Source organism: Rattus norvegicus, chromosome 2 (assembly GCF_021556685.1).
Source record: "Rattus norvegicus strain SHRSP/BbbUtx chromosome 2, alternate assembly SHRSP_T2T, whole genome shotgun sequence".
NCBI classification, from domain to species: Eukaryota; Metazoa; Chordata; class Mammalia; order Rodentia; family Muridae; genus Rattus; species Rattus norvegicus.
This window is the reverse complement of record NC_141535.1, coordinates 53,198,362-53,221,310: the sequence shown is the minus strand read 5'-3', so window position 1 is coordinate 53,221,310 and position 22,949 is coordinate 53,198,362. Positions and strand designations below refer to the sequence as shown.

Here is a 22,949-nt window from a genome sequence, read left to right as displayed (position 1 = left end):
TGGGTCGTAAGGAGCAGAATGACAATCAGGTTATAATTTGTGTAAGGTGTGCTGTATGGATTTTTGGGGTCCCAGGATCCCCTCCATTACCTTGGAGAAATGGAATGCATTCTGGGTTCCCTAGTTATGGAGGGTCTTTCTCTGAGTAGCCATATCACAGTGCCTGTCAGGGCTACTCTGACTTCTCCCTGATAATCGCGTGGCTGTGCTTACAAATCACTTCCATACCTGCTACTCTCTTAGCCTTCATGCGGCTTCTCCGTTCAAACCTCCTAGGAGGGACCATGACTGGGTAGGTGTTTTCGTTACTTTTCTGTTGCTGTGGTAACACATGATGCTCAAATGCAACTCGGGGAGGAAGAGGTTTATCTCGGCTTATGATTTTCTGGTTACACTCCATCACTGAAAGAAGGCAGGGTAGGGACTCAAGGGAAGAACTGGAGACAGCAACTGAAGCAGAGGTCATGGAGGAGCACTGCTTGTTGGCTGCTCCTCATGGTTCGCTCAACCTTGCCCCCAGTGAGCTGGTCCTACCACATCAATCACTAATCAAGGAAATACTCTACACACTTGTCTACAGGCGAACCTTATGGAGGAATTTTGTTAACCGAGAATCCCTCTTCCCAAATGTTCTAGCTTGTAGCAAGTTGACATTAAACTAGCCACATGGGAGGTTAATAACTGGCCAACATGGACTGGTCTGGATCCACAATTCCTGTGTAAGTCACGTCATTGGCAGTGGCTGCCAGCTTCTCTCAGGTCTGGCCTGTCTGGTGACTCTCTTTGACCTGGTTGCTGGCCTCTCAGCTGCTGGTCAAGTCTCAGGATTCAGCCTTGGAAATCTATAAGGAATTTCCTCTGGCCAAATTGACAGGAAAGGGACTTCTGCTATGGCAGCCATCAATGTGATACGGCTATTGTGCAGTAATTTATTCTGTCTTACTAAAGGTCAGGATGGGAAGACTGTGACCCCAGAGGGTGAAGGAGGGGAGTTAGCATGCTGTACGATTTCTCAACTCAGGTGTTTTTCTCCTAAGAATAGACTAAACTTATCATGTGCCTTAAAGAGAGACTGTAGGTTAAATAAAACATTTAGTGCATTCAGGACAGTTTGTCCAAAAATTTATCACTTTTCAAACAAGGTAAGCAGTATGATTGTGAATCATTATTTTCAGTAGCAGATCATGCATGGTACATTTTGAAAAACAGATTGCCCGTTTCCTTCTCCTGAAGTCTGCTCCGAAAGACGCTTTTTACCTTTGTCTAAACTTTGGTTTTGTTTGCTTTTAGGAATTCCATATAAGCAGTTGACAGTTGGGGTCCCCAAGGAGATTTTCCAAAATGAGAAGCGAGTTGCCTTGTCTCCTGCTGGTGTCCAGGCCCTGGTCAAGCAGGGTTTTAACGTTGTTGTGGAATCAGGAGCAGGCGAAGCTTCCAAATTCCCAGATGATCTCTACAGAGCAGCAGGGGCCCAGATCCAAGGAACGAAGGAAGTTCTGGCTTCTGATCTGGTGGTCAAAGTAATTACTCTCTTCTCTCTTTCATTCACAGTTTCATGTCTTTTGTTGAGACAGAGTCTCAGCGTATAGCCATAGCTGGCTCGGAATCTGCAGACATCCACCTACCTTCGCCTCTCCAGTGCTGGGATCAAAGCCACCACACCCAGCCCTGCCAATTCTTAGTGCTCTTCTTTTTGTTTTTAATTGACACATAATAATTGTTCATATTCATGCAGCCATATATAAGTGATACATATATATCACAATGTATATACAATGTACAAAAATCAAATCAGAGCAGTTTGTGTATTCATCACCTTAAACATTACCCATCAGCCTTTCCTATTTGAAAGTCATACTCTCTTTTCTCAACAAAACCATAGAAGGGAAATGAAGACTTTCATTTTTGCATTAGCTGGGTAGATTTTTTTTTAATATGATCTGAAGAGAAACCAGAGTATATGGGTAGATTTTTTTTTACTTCATATTTTTTTTAGTTATAAAGTTTCTTAGCATGTAAATTTCTGCTGTATGGTATCTGAAGATCTTTTAAAGTCAATTGGCCTATGGGTCACTCAGCCCAAATGCTTCCTTCTCCAGAATGGTCATGCTGTTTCTCCAACAGCACTATGTGGGGGAAATGACGGCCTTCAGATTTTAGACATGACACACAGTATCCTGGGCTGTGTCCAATAACTCCTTTCCATCCTAGTAGCATCTAGTCATGAGTGGGAAGCCTGTGTATAAATGGCCATGTAGTCAGTTAAAAGAGACTTCTACTCAGCTCGTGTAAAAATGAAGCTATTTTCCTTCCATTCATAACTTATTTGACCCAGGGCTTCTCCATTGAATCAAGTCCGATCCTGTTCTGAGGATCCAGGTTTAGGGAATCGTTCACTCGGTTTGACATCTCAGCTGCCAGTGGTCTCAGCTGAGCCTTTGATGAGGGCCAGTAGAATTGACTCAGCAGTCTGGAGGTTTTCTTTTTCTTTCTTTCTTTTTTTAAAAAAGATTTACTTATTTATTTCATGTATATGGATATACTGTTGCTGTCTTCAGACACATCAGTTGAGGGCATCAGATGCCCATTACAGATGGTTATGAGCCACCATGTGGTTGCTGGGAATTGAACTCCGGAAGAGCAGTCAGTACTCTTAACCGCTGAGCTATCTCTCTAGCCCCTCAAGGTTTTCTTAATCTTAAATAGATTTTTTTCTGTCTGTGTGTGTTGGAAGTTTCACACATGCCAGGTAAGTCCTCCACCACTGAACCACACTTCCTGCTCTAAGAGTTACAAGTTCTCAGCTTAGGTTCACAATGGGTAAATGAAGAAAAATAAAGCCATGACAGGAAGTGATGGAAGCAGTGTTCTTGTTTGTATTTAAAATGTAAATCCTACAGGCTGTGTCTCCTATGCTCATTGCAAGCAAAACAAATATAGTGAAACTTCTTTTCAGAACAATGGATTGAAGCTAGAGTAATTTAACTTGGTAGAGATGCTCGCTTACACTGTGTTCCTTTATAGGAACTTAAAGTGACATAAATCTGTACCATAGAGTCATTAACTGACAACCTTGGTAACGCCTCATTACTCTATGTATTCCTGTTTGCCAAGATTAGTAAGCATTGAGTCTTTTTGTTTGGTTTTTAGAGACAATGTTTCACTATGTAGCCCTTACTGGCTTCTAAATGGACTTGTGGACTAGGCTGCCTTTCCAGTCACAGAGATCTGCTGGCCTTTTGTCTCTCCTGTCTGGGATTAAAATGTGTGCTAGTACTTCCTATCCTTGGATTGAGTCTTCAAACATAAAGCAAAATTTTTTTTGTCTTTTTTTTCTAATATCTCATACTTTTTTTTTTTTTTTCTCTTTTTTGGAGCTGGAGACCGAACCCAGGGCCTTGCGCTTGCTAGGCAAGTGCTCTATCACTGAGCTAAATCCCCAACCCTATCTCATACTTTTAAAACAGATTTAACAGTAAGTTTGGGGAGCCCAGGTTTACTATAAAATCTTTGTAATTTCTCTGTACTTTGAGCTGTCACAGCTGACCTGGTGCTGTGCACTCCCTGAGTGTGTGCTCTTTACCCAGGACAGGTCACAGGTCATCAGTCACAGGATAGATAGTGTACATCATATGCTTTCCCTTGCTTAATTGATGGACGATTTCTCTCAGAAGTACTATCTAAACAATAGGGCCGTGCCTTATGTAAATTGTCCTGTTTGCTTAAAAAACATGGTGAAGGTCGTTTTAATCTGTGATTTGGTTTTCATTTCAGGTGAGGGCCCCCATGGTGAACCCGACGTTAGGTGCTCATGAAGCTGACTTTTTAAAGCCCTCAGGAACTCTAATTAGCTTCATTTACCCAGCCCAAAATCCAGACTTGCTAAATAAACTCTCCGAAAGAAAAACTACAGTTTTGGCGATGGACCAGGTTCCGAGGGTGACAATAGCTCAGGGCTATGATGCTCTCAGCTCCATGGCCAACATTTCTGGGTAGGTATATTCTTTCCCATTTCAGTTGACCCAAACCACAGGGAGGTAGCACAGGCATTCACAGAGTTTAAACTTTCATAATTGTTGGGGACTGAGCTTCTTACACTTAAATCAGTTCTTATGATTCATTTTATTTCTTTTCACAGTAGTCACAGTCATATATGTCACATGTCCTATCTTTAGGGTTAGAAGCAGAATTTACACCTACCAGAGGAAGAGGCTGTCGGAGTGTCTGCGTGAGGAGGCTGTATTTTATGTTGTGTGTATATGTATCAGATTGAAATGGTTGTTTTAACAGGTTTCAAATAGTTGGACACTGGCAGTTTCATGTGCTTTAATGTAATATAGGTTGAGAACCCCTGAAAAGTTGGAATCAGAAGCACTTCAGATTTCTGACGTTTTCAGATTTTGGAATACTCATAGAATGGGGGTGTTTTGGACCCAAGATCCAAGTGAACACAAGGACCATTTCTGTTTCATACACTGTAGACACATAGCCTGAAGGTTTGTAAATATATTTTGGTAATTTTCTTTATGAAATGGCGCATTTCAGGAGGTCTTTTCCTTCTTTGGGGTGTTTTAAATACCGTGTTGGTTTTCTGTGCTTGACCTGTGACCCCGTTACATGTTTCCAGTGATGTTAGGAATGGGACACTCTGCTTGTGATAATGTCAGGGACCCACGTGGAACGGCTTTGACTTTAGACTTTTATATTAGGGGTACTTAGCATACTGTATACTAATTAATTAACTAATTAAAAAATAGTCTAGCTGTGTAGTCCGGGCTGACCTAGAACTCGCTGTGTAGTTCAGGGGAGCCTCAGGCTTCAAAGCGGTGATCCCACTGCCTCTAGCCTTCTGAGGGCTGAGCTTATAGGCACAGGATATGCTTAGGTCGCTCATCTTGCTTAGGGTTTCCTCAAGAAAGCTAAGGAAATATTTACTGAAATAAGAAAATTTCCATTTGGAAATTACTGTCCTGTCACAGTCTGTCTTTTTGACTAGAGCTCGTCCACTTCTGGGGCCCCAGTGACAGTGGATCTTACTTGCCTGTCAGCACTGCTATCTTCCTGTCTCTCTCTTTTAGAGCTCTATTTTTATTTAAAAAATGCAGAATATTTTAAAAATTGATTGACTTTCATACATGAATACAGTGTATTTTAGTTCATATTTACTCCCCACTCCTCCCCCTAATTTCTTCCAGAGTCACTGCCCAGCCCCAGTCCATTTTGTGCTGAGCATATACTCATGGGTGCAGGGCCATGGAGTTAGGTCTAGGGACATGGTCTAGAGCATGGTTGACCTACCAAGGACCACATTATTAAAGAAAAAACCCTGAGGCTTCCTCCTCCAGAATCTACCTTCCTGTTCCACAGCGGGGTCGGGGAGCCTCCATCGTCCATGCTGAAGTGTTGATCGGCTTGGTCATGCATTCATGGGTGGCCTCGGCTGCTGTGAGTTCGTGATCACAGTGGTCTGGTCTTCCTCAGGAGACCTTGTTTTGCTGTGGTCCTCTGGGAGATCTGGAGGGAGGAGGTGTATAGAGCTGTGTCCTTGTTTGTGGCTGACAGACACTTGCTCTTTGCACTTTGACCAATCGAATTTTTGCAGTAACTGCTATCCGCTAGACGGAGAAGATTCTCTGAGGTGATCTAGGAGCTGCACAGACATATGGGCACAATGACGTGCATTTGGATGCCAGGTACTCTGTCCATTTAGCACATTAAAAGCAGTAGGTTCACCCCTCGGGCTTATGAGCTCTCCAATCATGGGTTCTTGGCCAGATTTAAAGTACCCAGGTATGAGTTTCTTTCTTTGGAGCAGGCCTTAACTCTACTCAGAAAATAGTTATTATCAACATAACATTTGTACAACTATCAAATCCTTAACCCTGATACTGAGCTCCCTCCCACCCCCCAACTTCTGCTTCTGGGAGGAACATTATCCCCATGTATAGAGTAACTTCAATTAAACTAATATGTGTATATATATGATAGTAGTAGGTTACCATATGGCTTTTCTAAACATCTTAACAATTAAAAACATTGTTGGAGTCATGACCATTCTTGGTTTAAACTATACTACAGTTCCGTAGTAAAACAACATGGTATTGGCATAGAAATAGACATGTCGATCAATAGGATAGAATCAAAAACCCATAATCCATATACCTACAGTCAACCGTTTTATCACAAAGATAAGAAAAAAGAACCACATTGGAGAAATTATAGCATCTTTAATAAATGCTTGTGGGAAAAATTGGACATCTACCTTCATCCTTCCCTCTCACCCAGAACTCCAATCAGTTTCAAGTGGACCGAAGGCCTCAGAGTTAGATCCAAATCTCTAAGGCCTCTGAGGGAAAGAGCAGGATCTGGGCTCAGAAAGGACTTTCTGAATGGCATCTCAGTCATTCAGGAAACAGGGCCACAGGTCAACAAGTGGGACTTCATGAAATGAGAAAGTGTCTGTACTGTAAAGGTAACCGTTAATCAATGGACGAGGCAGCCCACAGAATGGGAAAGACTCCAATTGTCCTGTGTGGAACAGCACAGAGAAATGCGTCCCAAGCTCCTCTCTGCTTGCAGGAAGATGGCTATACTCCAGTTGCTTGCAAGGGACTGGAATGCCCACCACCTGTCTGAGAGGGTGGGACCAGTCTGGAGATGGGGCAATGCTTATGAAATCAGCTTCCCAAGGAAGCTAACTGAGCTGAATCTTGAGCGAACATGATTGAAACACCAAGGAAAGCATTTAAAGGGAAAACAGTGTCTGGGGGCTGGGGGGGGCCCAATATAAATAAACTTTTCATAGAGTTTTGCATGAACTGGAAGGCTCTTAGATTTTTCTTTTTTAAGCCTATCATTATCTGTGTGTGCATGCGTGAGTCCCGGCAAGGAGATCTGGTGGTCAGAGGACAGGTTTCTGGAGTAGGCTCTTCTGTCTTACTGGGGCAGGGTCTCTTGTTTGCACCGAGTTTTGTACCCTAGGCTTAGCTGCTTCCGTCACCTCCCAGGTGATTCTTGGATCTCCAGCTCCCAGCTTCACATCACACCCGATCACTGCCAAGGCAGTGCTAGGATTACACATCTCTGCCACTATTCAGCTTGGTAAATGTGGGGTCCTGGGACAAACTGCCTGGCAGACCCGAGTTTCCTGTTTTAGGTGTAACATTTAAAATACGCCGTGTATGAAACTCGCCATTCATATGGGTTGTCATTTCATTAAAGTTAAAACAAGTTCACACGACGGGGTGTGGGGAGGCTGTCCATGATAGATCAATCAATAAAGCACTTCTGATCACAACTTCTGTCTTCTGACATAGGTACTCTGACACGAACACATACACGCGATAATTAAATAGAAACACACTTAGTTCTCCTTACTATAAGGTAGCAAACGATTTACTAAAAATATTGTTTATGGTGTAAAATCTATGCCAGGGGCCAAAAGAAATTGTTGCCTATTTAGTGACTGGAAGAGTGACCGTTACGCAAGGTGGGGCTTAACGTGTACCATGCAGAGTTCTGCTCTTGATTCTGTCCTCAGCTCTGGAACAGTGCTCTTGGCTGCAGAATTGTTTGAACAAACAGCATGTTTCGAGACAATATCAGTAGGTCCCATTAGCGCCATGGACTGCAGGTTGCTCTTAGACAGAATGGAGCGTTTAGAAACGCATACTTTCCATCTTGAGAATATTTTTTTCTGCTTCACTATGACTAACTTACAGCAGTAGCAGTGATGACAGCATGTTTTTATATTACTTGTTTTATTAAGTATTACAATTACAAGGGCGTCAGCACATGAGTCTTAGTATTAGAATAGTTGTATTTAACTAAGTAAAGACAATGTGGAAATGAATTAGTGCAGTGTGCTCCAGACATCCTATTAAAGAAAAGATTCGGCTCACTGTTAGTTTTTTTGGGATAACTTGTTTCTGTAGTTAAATTGTACTTACCGAGCATTTGTCCTGTGACAAGAACCACACTGGGTATTTCACCCGTGTTAACTTCGTTCTCTCAGTAGCTTTCAGAGCTCGATGCACTCCTTGGCTCTTATTGCAATAGATGAGGAGAGTGTTACTTCTGCTCCGGGTCAGATCTGATCATTTGGTCTGTCTCAGTTGGGCTTTCTCCCACTACAGATCCAAGGTAGTGGTTTCTCCCCTCTGAGTCTGAAATATTATTATATACAATGTCACAGCAAATCTAGACCTCCCCTAGTGTAATGTCTTTACTTTTTCTATCTTGGCTAGTCTGCTGTATTTGTTAGGAAGCCGCTGAGTAGCTCTTTGGTTAGGGTCTTCCTCGCTCTGCTGCTGACTAGCTGAGTCCTGGTGGTCAAGTGGTCCTTTCACCTTCCTGTCTGTCTTTATAAAGCAAATGTAGTCATTGTCGGCATTCAGAGGCTGATTGTAAAGGTCAGTAAGTATATAAACAGTGCTCAGAAATAATCCTTCCGTAGAGTACCATACCGGGATTATGCTTGCGAAGCTATGTAACTGACAGGTTGTAGTAATGTGTGGACTTTTACCTTTTATTTTATGGAGCTGTCTGTTTATTTTTTCAGTTATAAGGCTGTTGTTTTAGCAGCCAATCATTTTGGAAGGTTTTTCACTGGTCAGATCACAGCTGCTGGAAAAGTCCCCCCAGCGAAGGTATGTATAACTTCCAGTGTTTCAATATATACATATATATTATAGTAATAATTATAATTATTATATATAATAATTATTATTTTTAAGATTTGTTTGTTTACTATGTATATGTGTTCTGCTTGCATGTATGCCTGCACGACAGAAGAGGGCACCAGATCTCACTGTAGATGATTATGAGCCACCACACGGTTGCTAGGAATTGAACCGAGAACCTCTAGAAGAGCAGTCAGTGCTGTTAACCTCTCAGCTCTCTCTTCAGCCCCACTTCCAGTGTTTTTTAATGAGACAAATTGAAGGCGTCATTAAATATGGTTATTTTTAAATGTCTTGCTGGGTGATAGCCTTGCTGATGTTAATATACTTAGAAATTTAAAGTGACGTTTTAGAGCTGAACATTGAATATTGCTTGAAAAAAAAAGGAATTTTGGCTTTTTTGTTTGTTTCAAAAGTTCTAGTCTTTTTCCTTTTGCCTTTTCAGTTTTTGACTTATTTGAATTCTTAAAATAGATTTTGTCTAGATTGATCTGTGGGTGAATTTACTATTACTTTTTAAAGAACTTAAAGATATTATTCAGTAAATCTGTGTTTCCTGATTACTGTACCTTAGTTTGTAGAAAACACTTGTTTGATTTCTTCAGTCTCGTCAACTGAGGATGTGGAGGGGCATCAAGAGGACAGGAGATTATGGGAGGTGGTACAATCAAGGCACATTGGAAGGGGGCTGCTTCCTGAATCCCGATTGGGAGTAGAGAGAGGAAGAGAGGTTAATGATAAGCAGAGAGATGAGAGGTACAGCCTAGAGGGTTATGTCATGGCCCTTCGATAGGGTATCCAGTGAATATAAACCCGAGTCCAGGCATAGGAAACAAGATGTGTAAATGGAGTCATCCATCTGCCTACTTTCTGTTCTAAATACTTGTTTTACAAACACAGAACAATTCTACCAATAAATCTGCTAGGGAAACCAAAAGCAAAACCAAAACTAAAGCCCAAACCCAAACCCATGCCCAGACAGAACACACCAAGCCAACATGGTGCCATATGGAGAGATTTAATGGGAGAATGAGACAAGGGGAAGGGACGAGAGAAAGAAGAGAAAGAGGAAGAAGGCAGAAGATGTCTGCCTTTCATTTGGAATATGACATAACTGCTCCCAGGTGGAGTTGGGAATTGAGCCAAAAGATTTACTGGGAATGTATGGCCATTGCCATGGCAACAGTGACCAAATGGTGTCGCTGCTAAAGGCAATTCCTGATACCAACACAAACTGAAACCCAAACCCAAACCCAAAACCAAAACCAAGCAGCCTTGAGTGAAGCAGACCATGGAAAGAAAAGCAAGTCCTTTAAAACAAAGGCCAGGATGTGCGGCAAGAACATGTGTGTGAACACCATAGATGTATGGCACACAAGACACTAGACTTCCTGTATCTGAAATATAAAAATCTATCTTACTGTATAACCGTGAGGAAACATCTGGCGTTCAAACTGGGCAGAAACGTGATGCTGCCCTTAAACTGGCCGAATGCAACAATACGCCAGCCGACACTTTAGTCTTGATTAGCATCGTTTTACAAAGGTGGGGATTTGAGAGGAAACTTGTAATGTGCGATTAAAAAGTGAACGAAAACCCCAAGAGGCTTAGTTACCAAGTTATTAAGAGGTAGGGAGGGGACTGTGTCTGCTGGTGTTTAAGTTCAGTGACAGAGGGGAAAAGGCTTCTTCCGTCTTCAAACCTGATGAGCCAGGGTTCAATCCCTGGGACCCACTGTTAGAAGGAAAATGAAGCAAACCAGCTCCCATGGGTTAGCTCCGACTTCTACATGTGTCCCCTGACATCTTTTTCCCTCCCCTACCACACAAATAATAAAATGTCATTAGGAAATAAACTCAGCCTAAGAAACTGGCTTGCTGTAGGAAATCATTTTATAAAATAGAAGAATTGAGTATAGTTGGGGCTTGTCATGAATAATATTTTAAATTTATTTTTAAACAGAGTTTTTTTTTTAACTTGTCTAAAATGAACTAAAACCACTTTAATGCATGTGATGGATGGGTGCTGGGAAGAACAGTGAGTGACAAGCCTGTACAAGACAAGCACCATTCCTACTGCATAAAAGTTACATGTCACGACGAAGACGGGAAAACACAGATGAGTGTATGATATAATGATCAAGATGATAGGACGATAACCAATGAGAGTGTGCTAACTTCCCAAGCTAGAGTAGAGGAAGGGCTCTGGCATCTGAGCAGAGACAGGAAGGAAGGAAAAAAGAACTCAGGACTTAAGGTGCTAGCCAAAGGGAGCAGCATGTATATGATACTGAAATGGAAAATGGAGTTTAGTGTGTTCTAGAAAAGAAGGCTTCCAGCTTTGAAATGTGTCTTAGTTAGGGTTCATTGCTGTGAAGAGACACCTTGATCAAGGCAACCCTTATGAAGGAAACATTTAACTGGCGCTGGCTTACAGTTTTAGAGGTTCAGTCCATTATCATCATGTTGGAAGCACGGCAGCCTCCAGGCAGGTGTGGTGCTGGAGAAGGCTGAGAGTTCTACATCCTCTTCTGAAGGCAGATAGGAGGAGACTGTCTTCTTCATGCTGCTAGGAGGGCACTCTCTTCCTAACTCGGTGGAACTTGAGCATAGGACCTCAAAGCCCACCCCCACAGTGATGCCAACTCCAACAAGGCCACACCCACTCTAACAAGGCCACACCTCTAATAGTGCCACTCCCTGGGCCAATGGTATAAACCACTGCCTTGTATGATGATTAGCAAGGTAGAGGGTGATCCACAATGTGGAAACCAAAGGTCTGTCTGGCTAATGTAGGGTCATTCCTACAGGTTATGTTATAGCAACTCAAAGTAAGACAGATGCTCCACTTCGTGCCTTGCTTTTTTTTTTTTTTTTTTTTTTTTTTTTTTTGAGCTGAGGACTGAACCCAGGGCCTTGCGCTTACTAGGCAAGCGAGGCAAGTGCTCTACCACTGAGCTAAATCCCCAATCCCTGTGCCTCTCTTTTTACATGGGGGTTGTGGATCTGAACTCAGGTCCTTGTGTTTGTCCAGCAAGCGATTTACTCACTGAGCGGTTTCCCTAGCCAAGCTATTTTGCTGTCCAGTAGGTCTCTTGAATTTTATTTCTCCTAACTGTAATCATGTATCCTTTTCAGTCCTTTTCCTTTTGTTTTTGAGATACTGTTTCTCTCTGTAGCTTAGGATGGCCTTCAGCTCCCCCTCCTTGCCATAGAATATGATTAGAGTGTTTCATGCATCTGCGCTATTTCTTGACAGGATAATTAGCCCGGTCCTGTAAGTTTCTTATACTTGTTATTGTTATTATGATTTTCTTTTTTGAGTTATTGGGACTTTGTGTAGAACAGGGTTGGTGCTTTTCGTTTAGACTCTGATGTTTGTTTGCTGAGGTCCCTATCTGACTCAGTTTCTGTGGACTTTTCCGTCCCAAATACCACCATCATCAACATTCTTTGCCATGGTTTCTGAGGCACTGCCTAGGGGTCCCAGGGACACACAGTTTGGATAACATAGACTTCTTAGAAAAGCAGAAGTAGCGTGGGCCTGATAGGTGGGCGAGTATTTACAAACATCTGTTTCTGTGGGTGACATTTGCTTGTTCCTACAGGAACAAGGGGTTCCTTCAATCTAGCCATTTCTGGGATGCATAACTTGCCTTGTTTTCTCAGGAAGGCCAGCTCAAGGCCAGAAGCAACAGTGTTTTCAGTGTTTCTCTGCAGGCTGGGGAGGTTGGAGTCTCTGTGGGATTCTTGGGTTCTCTTGGCTCAGATCCTTCTGTGGTTAAGATTTACTAGTATTGCATCAAATTTCAGATATAGATCATTCAAGATGGTCCTCAGTTGTGTGTTTCCTTCCCAGGTCTTCAGAATTACAAAATAGCAGTTATCATAGATGTTCTGTCAAGGTCGTGCCCACCCTGGACGTGGTTTTCTGTGTTTTATGAACCCAGGAAAGCCTTGGATTTGGAGAGGGAGAGACAGTTGGAATAGCATCCTGGTGTGTTGGTGGTAGTTTCTGTACAGTGAGAAGGAATGGGTCAATCTTTAACGCATGCGCCACTGTTGTGTTTGCAAGGCCTCTGCTCTGAGATGCTGCTGAAGGCTGGGCATTATAGGGAAGGTTGTCCTCAGCTGGCAGATTTCTTTGATCGATTTTAAAAACACCGAGGAGTCAGCGGAAGGATAGACCCTTTGTCGCATTCGCAGGCTGATCTGCACCATCAGTTGAGTGTTAACTATGTACCAGGCACCAGGAGCTGCCGCCTGGTGATCATTTGCCATCACCTGGTAACAAGCTTTAAAACGTTGCTTGTTCTCCCCCCCCCCCCCCAGATCCTGATAGTTGGTGGTGGCGTTGCCGGGCTCGCTTCTGCAGGGGCAGCAAAGTCAATGGGCGCAGTTGTCCGAGGATTTGATACAAGGTGAGCATTTGACTAGTGATTAATATTTAACCGAAAACGTTTGTTACGAAATAGGCATTTGTAATTGTTACAGTAGAGATGATAATGGTTTCCTCTGTGTTCTTTCCAATTAAAAATATTTTTGTTTTTTCTTTTAGCTGTTTAAAAGTTGGCTCAATAAAAAAATTATTATTTACCAGAAGTAATAAAGTCATTGATAATTAATAGGCCATAGTTCTTTTTGTACGTTGGCAATGGGACCAGAGTTATCTCTAGTGAACTTGCAGCATGTTGCTTTACTCTGTCCCTTTAATCTTTAGAATGCTTCTAGGCACCAGGCCGGGCATGAGCAAAGCTAACAGGTACATTGGGAGGACACTTTGTCTAGCATTGAGTAGATAGAAATAGATAAAACTGGCGTCACAGCCTCCAAACACTTTTATCTGGGGGGACTGAGGATCCTACCCCATTCTCATACCTGTCAGGCAAGCGCTCTATCACTGACCTACAGACCCACCCTTTAAAGCACTTTTTACCTGGGAGTAGCCACACAGGAACTACAATTGCAGTACTTTTGCTAATGCATCTGGGTCAGACATAAGGGGAGAGCTGAGCATTTTTCTCTGGAGCTTATAGAAGATGTAGGAGAAACCATTTTTCTGTGTATGTTGTACTTCTCTAAGACAGCCATAAAACATTTTCCTCCATTGTTTGCCAAGAGGAGTTGGATTAAAATTCTCCTTCATTGATGAAGATGCCAGCTACCAGCAATTTTTTTAAAGATTTATTTATTTTATGTATATAAGTATGCCTTCACAGTCTTCAGACACACCAGAAGTAGGGCCTCAGATCTCATTACAGATGGTTGTGAGCCACCAGGTGGTTGCTGGGAATTGAACTCAGGACCTCTGGAAGAGCAGTCAGTGCTCTTAACCACTGAGCTATCTCTCCAGCTCCCAGATACCAGCATTTATTAAATGCTTATTAAGTTCAGTTATCATTTTGTTGTTTGATTTTTTTTTTTGGTTCAAAACACATATATGTTGATTATAAGTGAGGGCATTGGAGCGACAACATGGCTGCCAGTCTTCTTAATTTAATTTTCAGTGCTGGAGGTTGAATCAAGGGACTCGTGTGTGCTCAGCACATGCTCTGCTGACTGAACCATACCCTTACACTGCCCAATCACGAATATAAGAAAAAAAAATCAAAGTTGGAAAGAACATGACTTATCAGAGTGAACGTTCATAGAACACAGTGAACAGCTTTTCCCTGACCTTAGAGAAGGGAGGTGAGGTGCTTATAGAATCCACGTCACCTCCACGAGAAAAATGAGGCAATTTCAGAGTAGTCATGACTTCAGCTAAGGAGAGTTGGGGCCAAAAGTGGCATTGCTTCTGTCCCTTTACTTGTAGTGTCTGCTGATATGCAGAGTTTCCAAACCTTCAAGCCTTTAGAAAGTGGATTGCCCGTGGTTCCATTATAATGGATACTGATACTAGAGTAGCAGTAGATATATTTTGACCTAGAAATGATCTTACACTTGCCAGGTTAGCTGTTGAGCATTCGGTGTACTGGTGTTATCGTTCATACTGTGAACTGAATAGGTGGCTAGAGTACAGCTGCTGTTCAGTCCACTTGTGGTGGTTTGAATGAGAAGGACTCTCCTAGGCTCACATGTTTGAGTACTTGGTCAGCATTTGGTGGAAAGCTTTGGGAAGGATTTGGGGATGTGGTCTTGTTGGAGGAGGTGTGTCACGTGGGGCATGCTTTGAGATCTTAAAAGCCCACACTGTTTCTGGTTAACATTCTCTCTGCTCCATGTTTGTGCTCAAGATGTGAGCCCTCAGCTACTGCTTCAGCGCCATGCCTGGCTGCCTGCCGCCATGCTCCTCACTACAGTGGTCATGGCCTCTGACCCTCTGAAACTGTGAGCTCTAAATGCTTTCTTTTATAAGTTGGCTGGGTCACAGTGTCTTATCTTGAATGGTAACCAAGATCCTACTTTCATTTGTCAATTATTTACTTACTATAAAAATCACCTTAAAGTAACACACTACATTGTGATGTAATGAAGACGTCATGCAGCTTGATTAATTCAGGCACTCAAGCAAACACTCGTTCAGTCCCGAACTCCGTCCATCTTACTGAATTTCATTCTAGCTAGAACGGCCATTCTGAAGTTGTGTGTTTACAGTTTAATTATCAATTATATTTTTTGTGTACCACAGAAAGAAGCCACGACAGACTTAAGACTAGAAAAGCATCTAGCTCTCTGTCTTTCTTCATGACGCATGTGCCCTTTGTGGGCATCCCATTCTTATTCTCCTTGCCAGTGTTATTCTGCACCTGTGCATACATCTGTTTGCATATATTGATATTCATGTATATTTTATAGACTAGGTTCTGACTGTGAAGGAGGACATAAGCTTGTTGGTTTTTTTTTTTTTTTCCTTTCCGAGATTGGGTGACCTTACTTAATATTATATATCTCAAGCCTATCCTTTTTCCTAAAGATTTTATGATTTAATTTTTCTCCTTTTTTAACTGAAAATGTTTTTTCATACAATATACTCTGATCCTCATTACTTCCCAGATCCTTCCTACCCCCCATCCTTCCAACTACACACCTTTCTCTCTCGCTCAAGAAAACAAGCAGGCAAGTAAAAATGACAGAGACAAGAATAAAACAAAGTGAGCACACCCCCACTAAAGTCTAAAAATAAAATAAAGAATGAGAAATGCATACAAATGCACATGCATGTACACACCCCATGTGGGTGCACACACACAAACACACACACACACACACACTCCCACATGTACACACACATACCCCATGCACACCCACACACATGCACACACACATGTACACACCCACATGCACACACATATACATACACATGTACACATACATACACACACATACACATACATACACACATGCACACACCCCACATACACACATGCACACACATATATACACATGTACACATCAACATACACACATATACACACATGTGCACACACACACAGGTACATGCATACAGGCACATATAAATACACATGCATAGACACACGAAACCTATAAAAACACAAAAGCAGAAACCATAGTATATAAGCAAAAGAGTAGAAAGGTAGAAAATGCCCAGACAGAGCAACATGAGCCAAACCATCTCAGAAACACCTTTGAGCTTCTTTTGCTTCTGCTGGCGTGGGATCTGCCCTTACGTGTGGCTGGTGAACCCACCAAGACTGCCCTGGAAGAGCTCATTTCCTTTGTGGGAGTTTGGTACTTGGAGATAGTTTTTTGGTTGTGGATGAGAGCTCCTGCGTACTTCTCTTTCTTGTGCTGGTATGCTGACCTGGCAGGTTTGGACTTACTCTAGGCCATGACCATGCTGCCATGGTCTTTGTGAGTTCTTTGTGCATCAGTCCTGTGACGTTTGTGTCCCACTAGTTCTAATGGACTAGCTATTTTCCTGTTGCTGTGATAAAACACTCTGACCCAAGCAGCTTGTAAAAGGATTTATAGGATAAGAGTCCATGAAGGCAGAGTGGTGGCATGGTGGCGGGAGCAGGAAGCTGAGCCTTATGGGGACACCTGGTTACTATATAAAATATTTCAGTGACCATATTTGTACTTGCAGTGGGCACCTGCTGTGACCGCTGTCATCTAGGATGCTCGAGGTTTATTGTAGGGCCGAGATAGTGGTGATTTCCACCACTGAAGTTGTTGTTGGCTCCCATTTTCTAAGTACAGTGATTGGGTGGCATTTATTTCTTTATTTCAAGTTGAATATATTTTGCATGATCTAAATATGTTGGCGCTTTATAGTTGACCATTTGTTCCTTATGATTTTCCTTTGAGACACCATCTCATATGGTCTGGACTCTCTTTGAAATCCCATTCCCCCTCCTGTCTCCGCCCTCTACATTCTGGGATTGTAGGCATGCACCACTATATCCATTTGCTTTCTAAAACCAGTCTACTAATTTATGAAGACAGAGCTCCTCCCTAATCACTTTATTTGAATATTAAAGTATTTCTAATAAAAGCCATTTGTGTGGGAAAAAGCTCACAAAGAGAACAGACTCAGGACAATTATAATAGGAAAACCTCAACTTGTGTGATGTAAGAGCAAATCTTTTTTAATTAATTAATTTATTTATGTATTTACTTATTTTTATGTATGTGTGTAGTCTTCAGACACAGCAGAAAAGGACTTCGGATCCCATTACAGATGGTTGTGAGCCACCATGTGGTTTCTGGGATTTGAACTCAGGACCTCTGGAAGAGCAGTCAGTGCTCTTAACCGCTGAGCCATCTCTGCAGCCTGTGACAGCAAGTCTTAATGTGTATCAGATATCATATCATTATCAATATTAGGATCAAAAGAAACATAATTGGGGTCGGCAATAATGACATTCTCTTTTTTGTTTAAGTAGAAATTGGGATTCTTGTTTTTACCCCTAAGGAAAAAAATATGTAAGAACTGCCTATGTCTAAGAATTCATTGAAACAATCAAGCCAGAGATAGCAAACTAAACTCTTGACTTTGAACTTCGTATGGTTTACTTACAGCAGCGGTTCTGTGAGTTGAGACCTCTTTGGCAAACCTCTATCCAAAAATACTTACATTATGATTCATAACAGTAGCAGAATTATAGTTATGAAGTAGCAATGAAAATGATTTTATGGTTGGGAGTCACCCTAAACCTAGGAACCGTATTAAAGGGTCGCAGCATCAGGAAGCTGAGAACCACTGATTTAAAGTGTGTACGTAAATGAGGACTTTACATCCCTGATGGAATTACCTACTGTTTTCCCTTCAACACTCCAGAGCTGCCGCCTTGGAACAGTTCAAATCCCTTGGTGCTGAACCCTTGGAGGTGGACTTGAAGGAGTCTGGTGAGGGCCAAGGAGGATACGCGAAGGAGATGTCCAAAGAGTTTATTGAGGCGGAAATGAAGCTCTTTGCTCAGCAATGCAAGGAAGTGGACATCCTTATCAGCACAGCTCTGATTCCAGGTGTGCTACTTAGTAAATGCTATCTTTAAAGAGGAACAAGACATCGACATTTGAATGACTGTTGTTTTAGTTAGTATTTCACTGGTGGTGATGAAACACCATTGCCAAAAGCAATGGCATGGTAAAGCTTTGTTTTGGCTTACAACTCTCAGGTGACAAGAGGTGATTCTCACTGATCCAAGTCCGGGGAGGAACTCAAGAAAGGAACCTAGAGGCAGGAACAGACGCAGAGGCCATGGAGGAGTGCTGCTTGCTGGCTTACTCCCTCAAGATTGCTCAGCCTGCTTTCTTAGGCAGCACATGATGGCCTGCATGGGGTGGCACCACCCACAGTCCGTTGGGCCCTTCCACCCCAACCACTAATTAAGAAAGTGCTCTGTGCTTACTAGAGAGGCCTTTTTCTCCATTGTGGTTCTCTCTTCTCAGATAACTCTTGTGTCAAACTGATAAAGCATCCTACACCCATCCTCATACCCACACACCCCTGTGCACAAGCAAAATCAGCCAGCTCAAGGGTGAATAAGTGTTCAGTGTTTGAATTTCTTTAAAAAATGTTTTTCCATGGATGATAATTTTATACTTATGTACAGGAAACTTAAGTGTACATTTAACGCGGTTTAGTGGCGAGTTCTCTAGCCTTTGCCTTTTCCAGCTTGACAATGTGAGTCACAGACTTAGGACAGACAGTATGCTGCCTCCCTAGTGGCGGCGGATCTCATTGTATCTGTCATTGTAATTGGTTGTAATAGCCTCCACCAGCTTAGCCTGGGCACCCTTGTCTTCTGAGTTCACCTGTGTGAAGGCAACAGTGGTGCATGTCTTCCTGTGGACCAGGCGCCCAACCTGGCCTTTCCCTTGATGATGAAGTAGGGGACCCCCATCTTGTGACACAGGGTAGGCAGGAGGAACACCAACTCAATGGACAATCGCCATTAGCCGAGCCTTCCTGTTCCCCACCAAGGTGGCGATGGTATTGACCTCTAGAACACACAGACACTTTGCCTGTGTGTTTGGGCTGCTACCGTCACCACAGGGCAGTTCCAGCAGACTGTGACTTAGGGTCAAAAAGCTCGGTTTCACTCTACAGTGACTTCAGGTGAAGAAACGCACACATCTCTGCACACGTTAGAATTTAAACAGAGGGAATTTGTTTGTTTGTTCTTTGTGAAAAAAGTCCTAGAAAAAATGAAAAACACCACAAAAATCACTGTAGTTCCCAGGTCCAGAAGTCACTGATAACACCATGTGGTTCCTTTCAGTGTGTGCTTTTGTGTAACTCTGTTTACATCACAGGTTATTTTCTATGCACACCATTGCATTCATAAGCGGCATCTTTACCACATTTTTCATGAAGTGCTAATCTGTTTTCCCTTCTCAAGGCACTATGCTTTCACGGTAGAAAAAGACCTGAAAACTCTAAAGAGTTAAAAGACAAGTCAGAAATTCCATCGGACTTCATCATAGCTAATTCTGCGGTGATAATGTTTCTGTGTGAAGAGGTGTTTCTGTGTATATGCGTGTATTTATGGAATCTGCAGGGAATGTTTTTATTTAAGGACGTGGCACTTTGTTCTTAATTTTTTTTCCACAGGTGTTTTTGGGGGATTTTTTTATGCTTAATTGCATGCATGTGTACGTGTCTCTGTGAGTGCAGTGCTGTGCAAGCCAGAAGAAGGCCTCGAATTCCCTGGCGTCAGGGACAGTTGAGAGCCACCAGCACCTGACATCGGTGCTAGTCCCCTGCCAGGAAGAGTAAATGCTCTTCACCACCGAGCATCTCCGCAGCCCTGGTGCATTTGTTTTGATTGACCAGATTGTGAGGTCCCTGATGGCAGGGATTATTTTTAAATCTTAACGTTTTTTACATAGTGTCCGTGCACAGTGCATAATATCAAACCAATACACACTGACTGACCGGGAAAGTGTAGCTTGAGACGGACACATCTTGTGTTTTCCTACCTCTTTCCCCATCCTTTGCTTCTCCTGTTAAGCGGTAAGTACTGTACGCGTTGCCTGGGACTCTTTCTGCTTCCTGAGTGAAAACGAGCGAGATGGCGAGAACTAAGGGGAACACGGTTCCTACTGCTTGATTCTACTCAGGCCCCGACTTAACTCACCACCCCTTTGCCGGAGAAATTTCTCCATGGGCCCGGGTAGATAGGCATACAAATCAAACATTTCAAACTGGAAATAGATCAGAAAGAGATTTATTTGAAAGCCATTTTTATTTATATGTATTTTTAGCGTTTATTAACACGAAAGCAAGTTTCCACACTAATGAAATGGATATGCTTGTTTGTCTTGCGTAAACGATGGTGTTTGGGTGGATATTTGATCCTACAGAAGCTAGAGCATCTTCAGTAGTTTTCAGGTTTGAGAGACATTTTCGCTTTATACTCACCAGCTCTGAGAATATTGCTTTGCATTTCGATTTTTTTTTTCTTTTTTCTTTTTCCGGAGCTGGGGACTGAACCCAGGGCCTTGAGCTTGCTAGGCAATCGCTCTACTGCTGAGCTAAATCCCCAACCCGAGAATATTGCTTTGCATACAGAGTACATAGCAGAAAATGGCCTAAGTTTGCTTAGGGTCCTTCAGAAATCGGTGGAGATCTTTGTTCTTGTTCCGAGCCAAAACAAAAGTTCTTTTGTTTGTTTGAATGTTTGTTTTTGGTTTTGTTACGACTTCCGTTTACACAAAAGGTAGGTGAGCCAGAGTGCTGTTAGATCAGGCGGGTAGGCAGGAGGGTGGTATGGGCGTGTCCCATGGGTGTGTCTCGGAGTGGAGAAACGAGGCTTATGTTTGTGTATGTGTGGTGGATAGACATCAGAAGCCATTGGATGGTGTTTGTGGAATCTGGCAGCTATGATGGAAACCATACACAAGCAGTGGCAGGAGAGCACTCCTGGACACCCTTCCCCCCTTTTGTGACAATGACTCCCAAGAAGGAATTAGGATACCTGTGCCTTAGCCATCTAACTGGGAGTGTCTGCACCTTGGAGAAGGCAGTGCTAGGAGATGCTGTGCAACAAGTGGCCAGCAGAGGGCGCTAAGACACTTACTCATTGAAAGAATAATAAAGACAGGAAGCTAGAAATGGTAGCCATTTTGGCACAGTATATAGCTTTATTATTGATTATAAAGCTTTGAGTGATGCAACTCTCGGCCTTAGGTGAATATACTGACCTTTTGTGCCTACCTGCATAGCTCGTTTTGAGACAGGGTCTTACATAGCTTGGAGGGGTCTTGAATTTATCAATTTGTCATCCTCCTGCTTCAGACTCCTAAATACTGGGATTGTAAGATTACAGATGGTCATTCTCCTTGCCTTCCTCCCTCCCTCTCTTTTTCCCTCTTCCCCTCTCCCTCCAACTGGTCTCTACCCAGTGTACTTTAGTAGAACGGTCAACTGTGGGATAATCTTGAAGACTAGCGAGAGAGGTTTTGCTAATCTGCTTTTCATTTTTTCCAAAGCCATAATCTTTATATTATATTTGCAGTGAGTTTTTTCAGTACATCCATCTTTCCAGCGTCTGCTCTCAAAAGGCTGTCTGGCTTAAGTTATGCAAATGAAAAGACAGAACAAAACCGGAAAGTGAGAACTTAATCAGCATACAGTGTATGTGCACTGAAATAGTTGTGGAAGGAGGTACTTGTTGCGCTGCCTCCAGTAGTTGGTGATGAGTTAGAGGTGAGAGTTTTACTGACTGCAAATAGCTTCAGGAATGGCTAACTGCAGTGTCAGTGGTGTCCAGTGCAGAAGAGAAAGCCACTGAGCTCCCTGTCCTGTCTTTGCTAGATTTACCGGGGCAGAAACTACGACCTCTGTTACACTGAAAATCTGTCCTGATGGTAACCCAGTTAAAAATTCATGATCAGGGCTGGGAGACTGCTCAGTGGGCAGAGAGTCTGCCACGCAAGCACGGGCACCTGAGTTCAGATTCCTGGCACTGGTGTACAGGCCTGGTGTTGAGACGCGTATGTAACTCCAGTGATGGCAGGGAAGGTCAGAGATAGTGCATCCTGGAGAGTTGCTGGCAAATCCGTTTAGCCAAATGGTGGCTCTAGGTTCAATGAGAGACCCTGTCTCCGAGAAAAAAAAAAAAAAGTAAGATGGAAGGCAGTAGAGAAAGATACCTGATGTTCACCCCCGGTCCCCACACATGGACTCCTTCTATGCATGGGTCCACACATCCATATATGTACCCGCACACCCACACACTGTACACACCAAAATAAAAATCCACGAAGACTGTGATTGTATAGCTTTCTTGCCCCCCACCTCCTCTTTTCAATTTAGTGGCCCATAGCTCCTGGAAGGCCTGAGATTTTATTTAATAGCGGTGTCTATGTCTTGCTCTACTTAGGCTCCCAGCATCCTTAGTTGAAGTCATCTATCTTGGCCAAGGTTAGATCATAGCCCCTGACTCCCAGGTACCCGTGTTATAAAGTTGATATCCTTGGTGATGTGTTTACTGCCCCTCATCCTCCTTGTCCTCATCATCCATCATTGTCATCGTCATCATTGTCATCTTCCTCTTCTTGTGCCTCTTGTTCTCCTCCTCCTCCCCCTCCTCCCGCTTTTTCTCTTCCTCCCCTCCTTCTTTGGTCCAAATTTAGCCTTTGGGTTTCATGTTAAACTTATGCTAACTAGTGTCTGCGGGTCAGTTATCACCTCAGATCCTCTAAGGCGCTTTCATAACGTCCCATATGTTGCCTTTCCCTTTGACACACCATCCCTGTTCTTTCCTGCGGTTTGGAACCTCACCCATCCAGCTGCCTCTCCTACAGTGCCTCTGGCATCCTGCTGAGCAGCGGCTACTCACTTCTGCACTCACAC

The 22,949-nt window shown here is 42.9% G+C and overlaps 1 protein-coding gene and 1 non-coding gene across 9 annotated transcripts in view; one reads left to right on the top strand and one right to left on the bottom strand.

The window, feature by feature from the left end:
- Positions 1–22,949, top strand: part of Nnt (nicotinamide nucleotide transhydrogenase) — a 93,992-nt gene that overhangs the window by 10,849 nt on the left and 60,194 nt on the right. For all 8 annotated transcript variants that reach the window (XM_087622398.1, XM_087622401.1, XM_087622422.1 and 5 more), the window contains 5 exon segments: positions 1,291–1,520; positions 3,775–3,992; positions 8,561–8,648; positions 13,013–13,101; positions 17,925–18,112. In XM_087622398.1, the coding sequence (XP_087478524.1) occupies positions 1,291–1,520; positions 3,775–3,992; positions 8,561–8,648; positions 13,013–13,101; positions 17,925–18,112 (813 nt within the window).
- Snord36bl1 (small nucleolar RNA, C/D box 36B like 1) lies at positions 19,162–19,234 on the bottom strand. Its single transcript, XR_015678409.1, has one exon. It is a non-coding gene; the product is annotated as a small nucleolar RNA SNORD36 (small nucleolar RNA).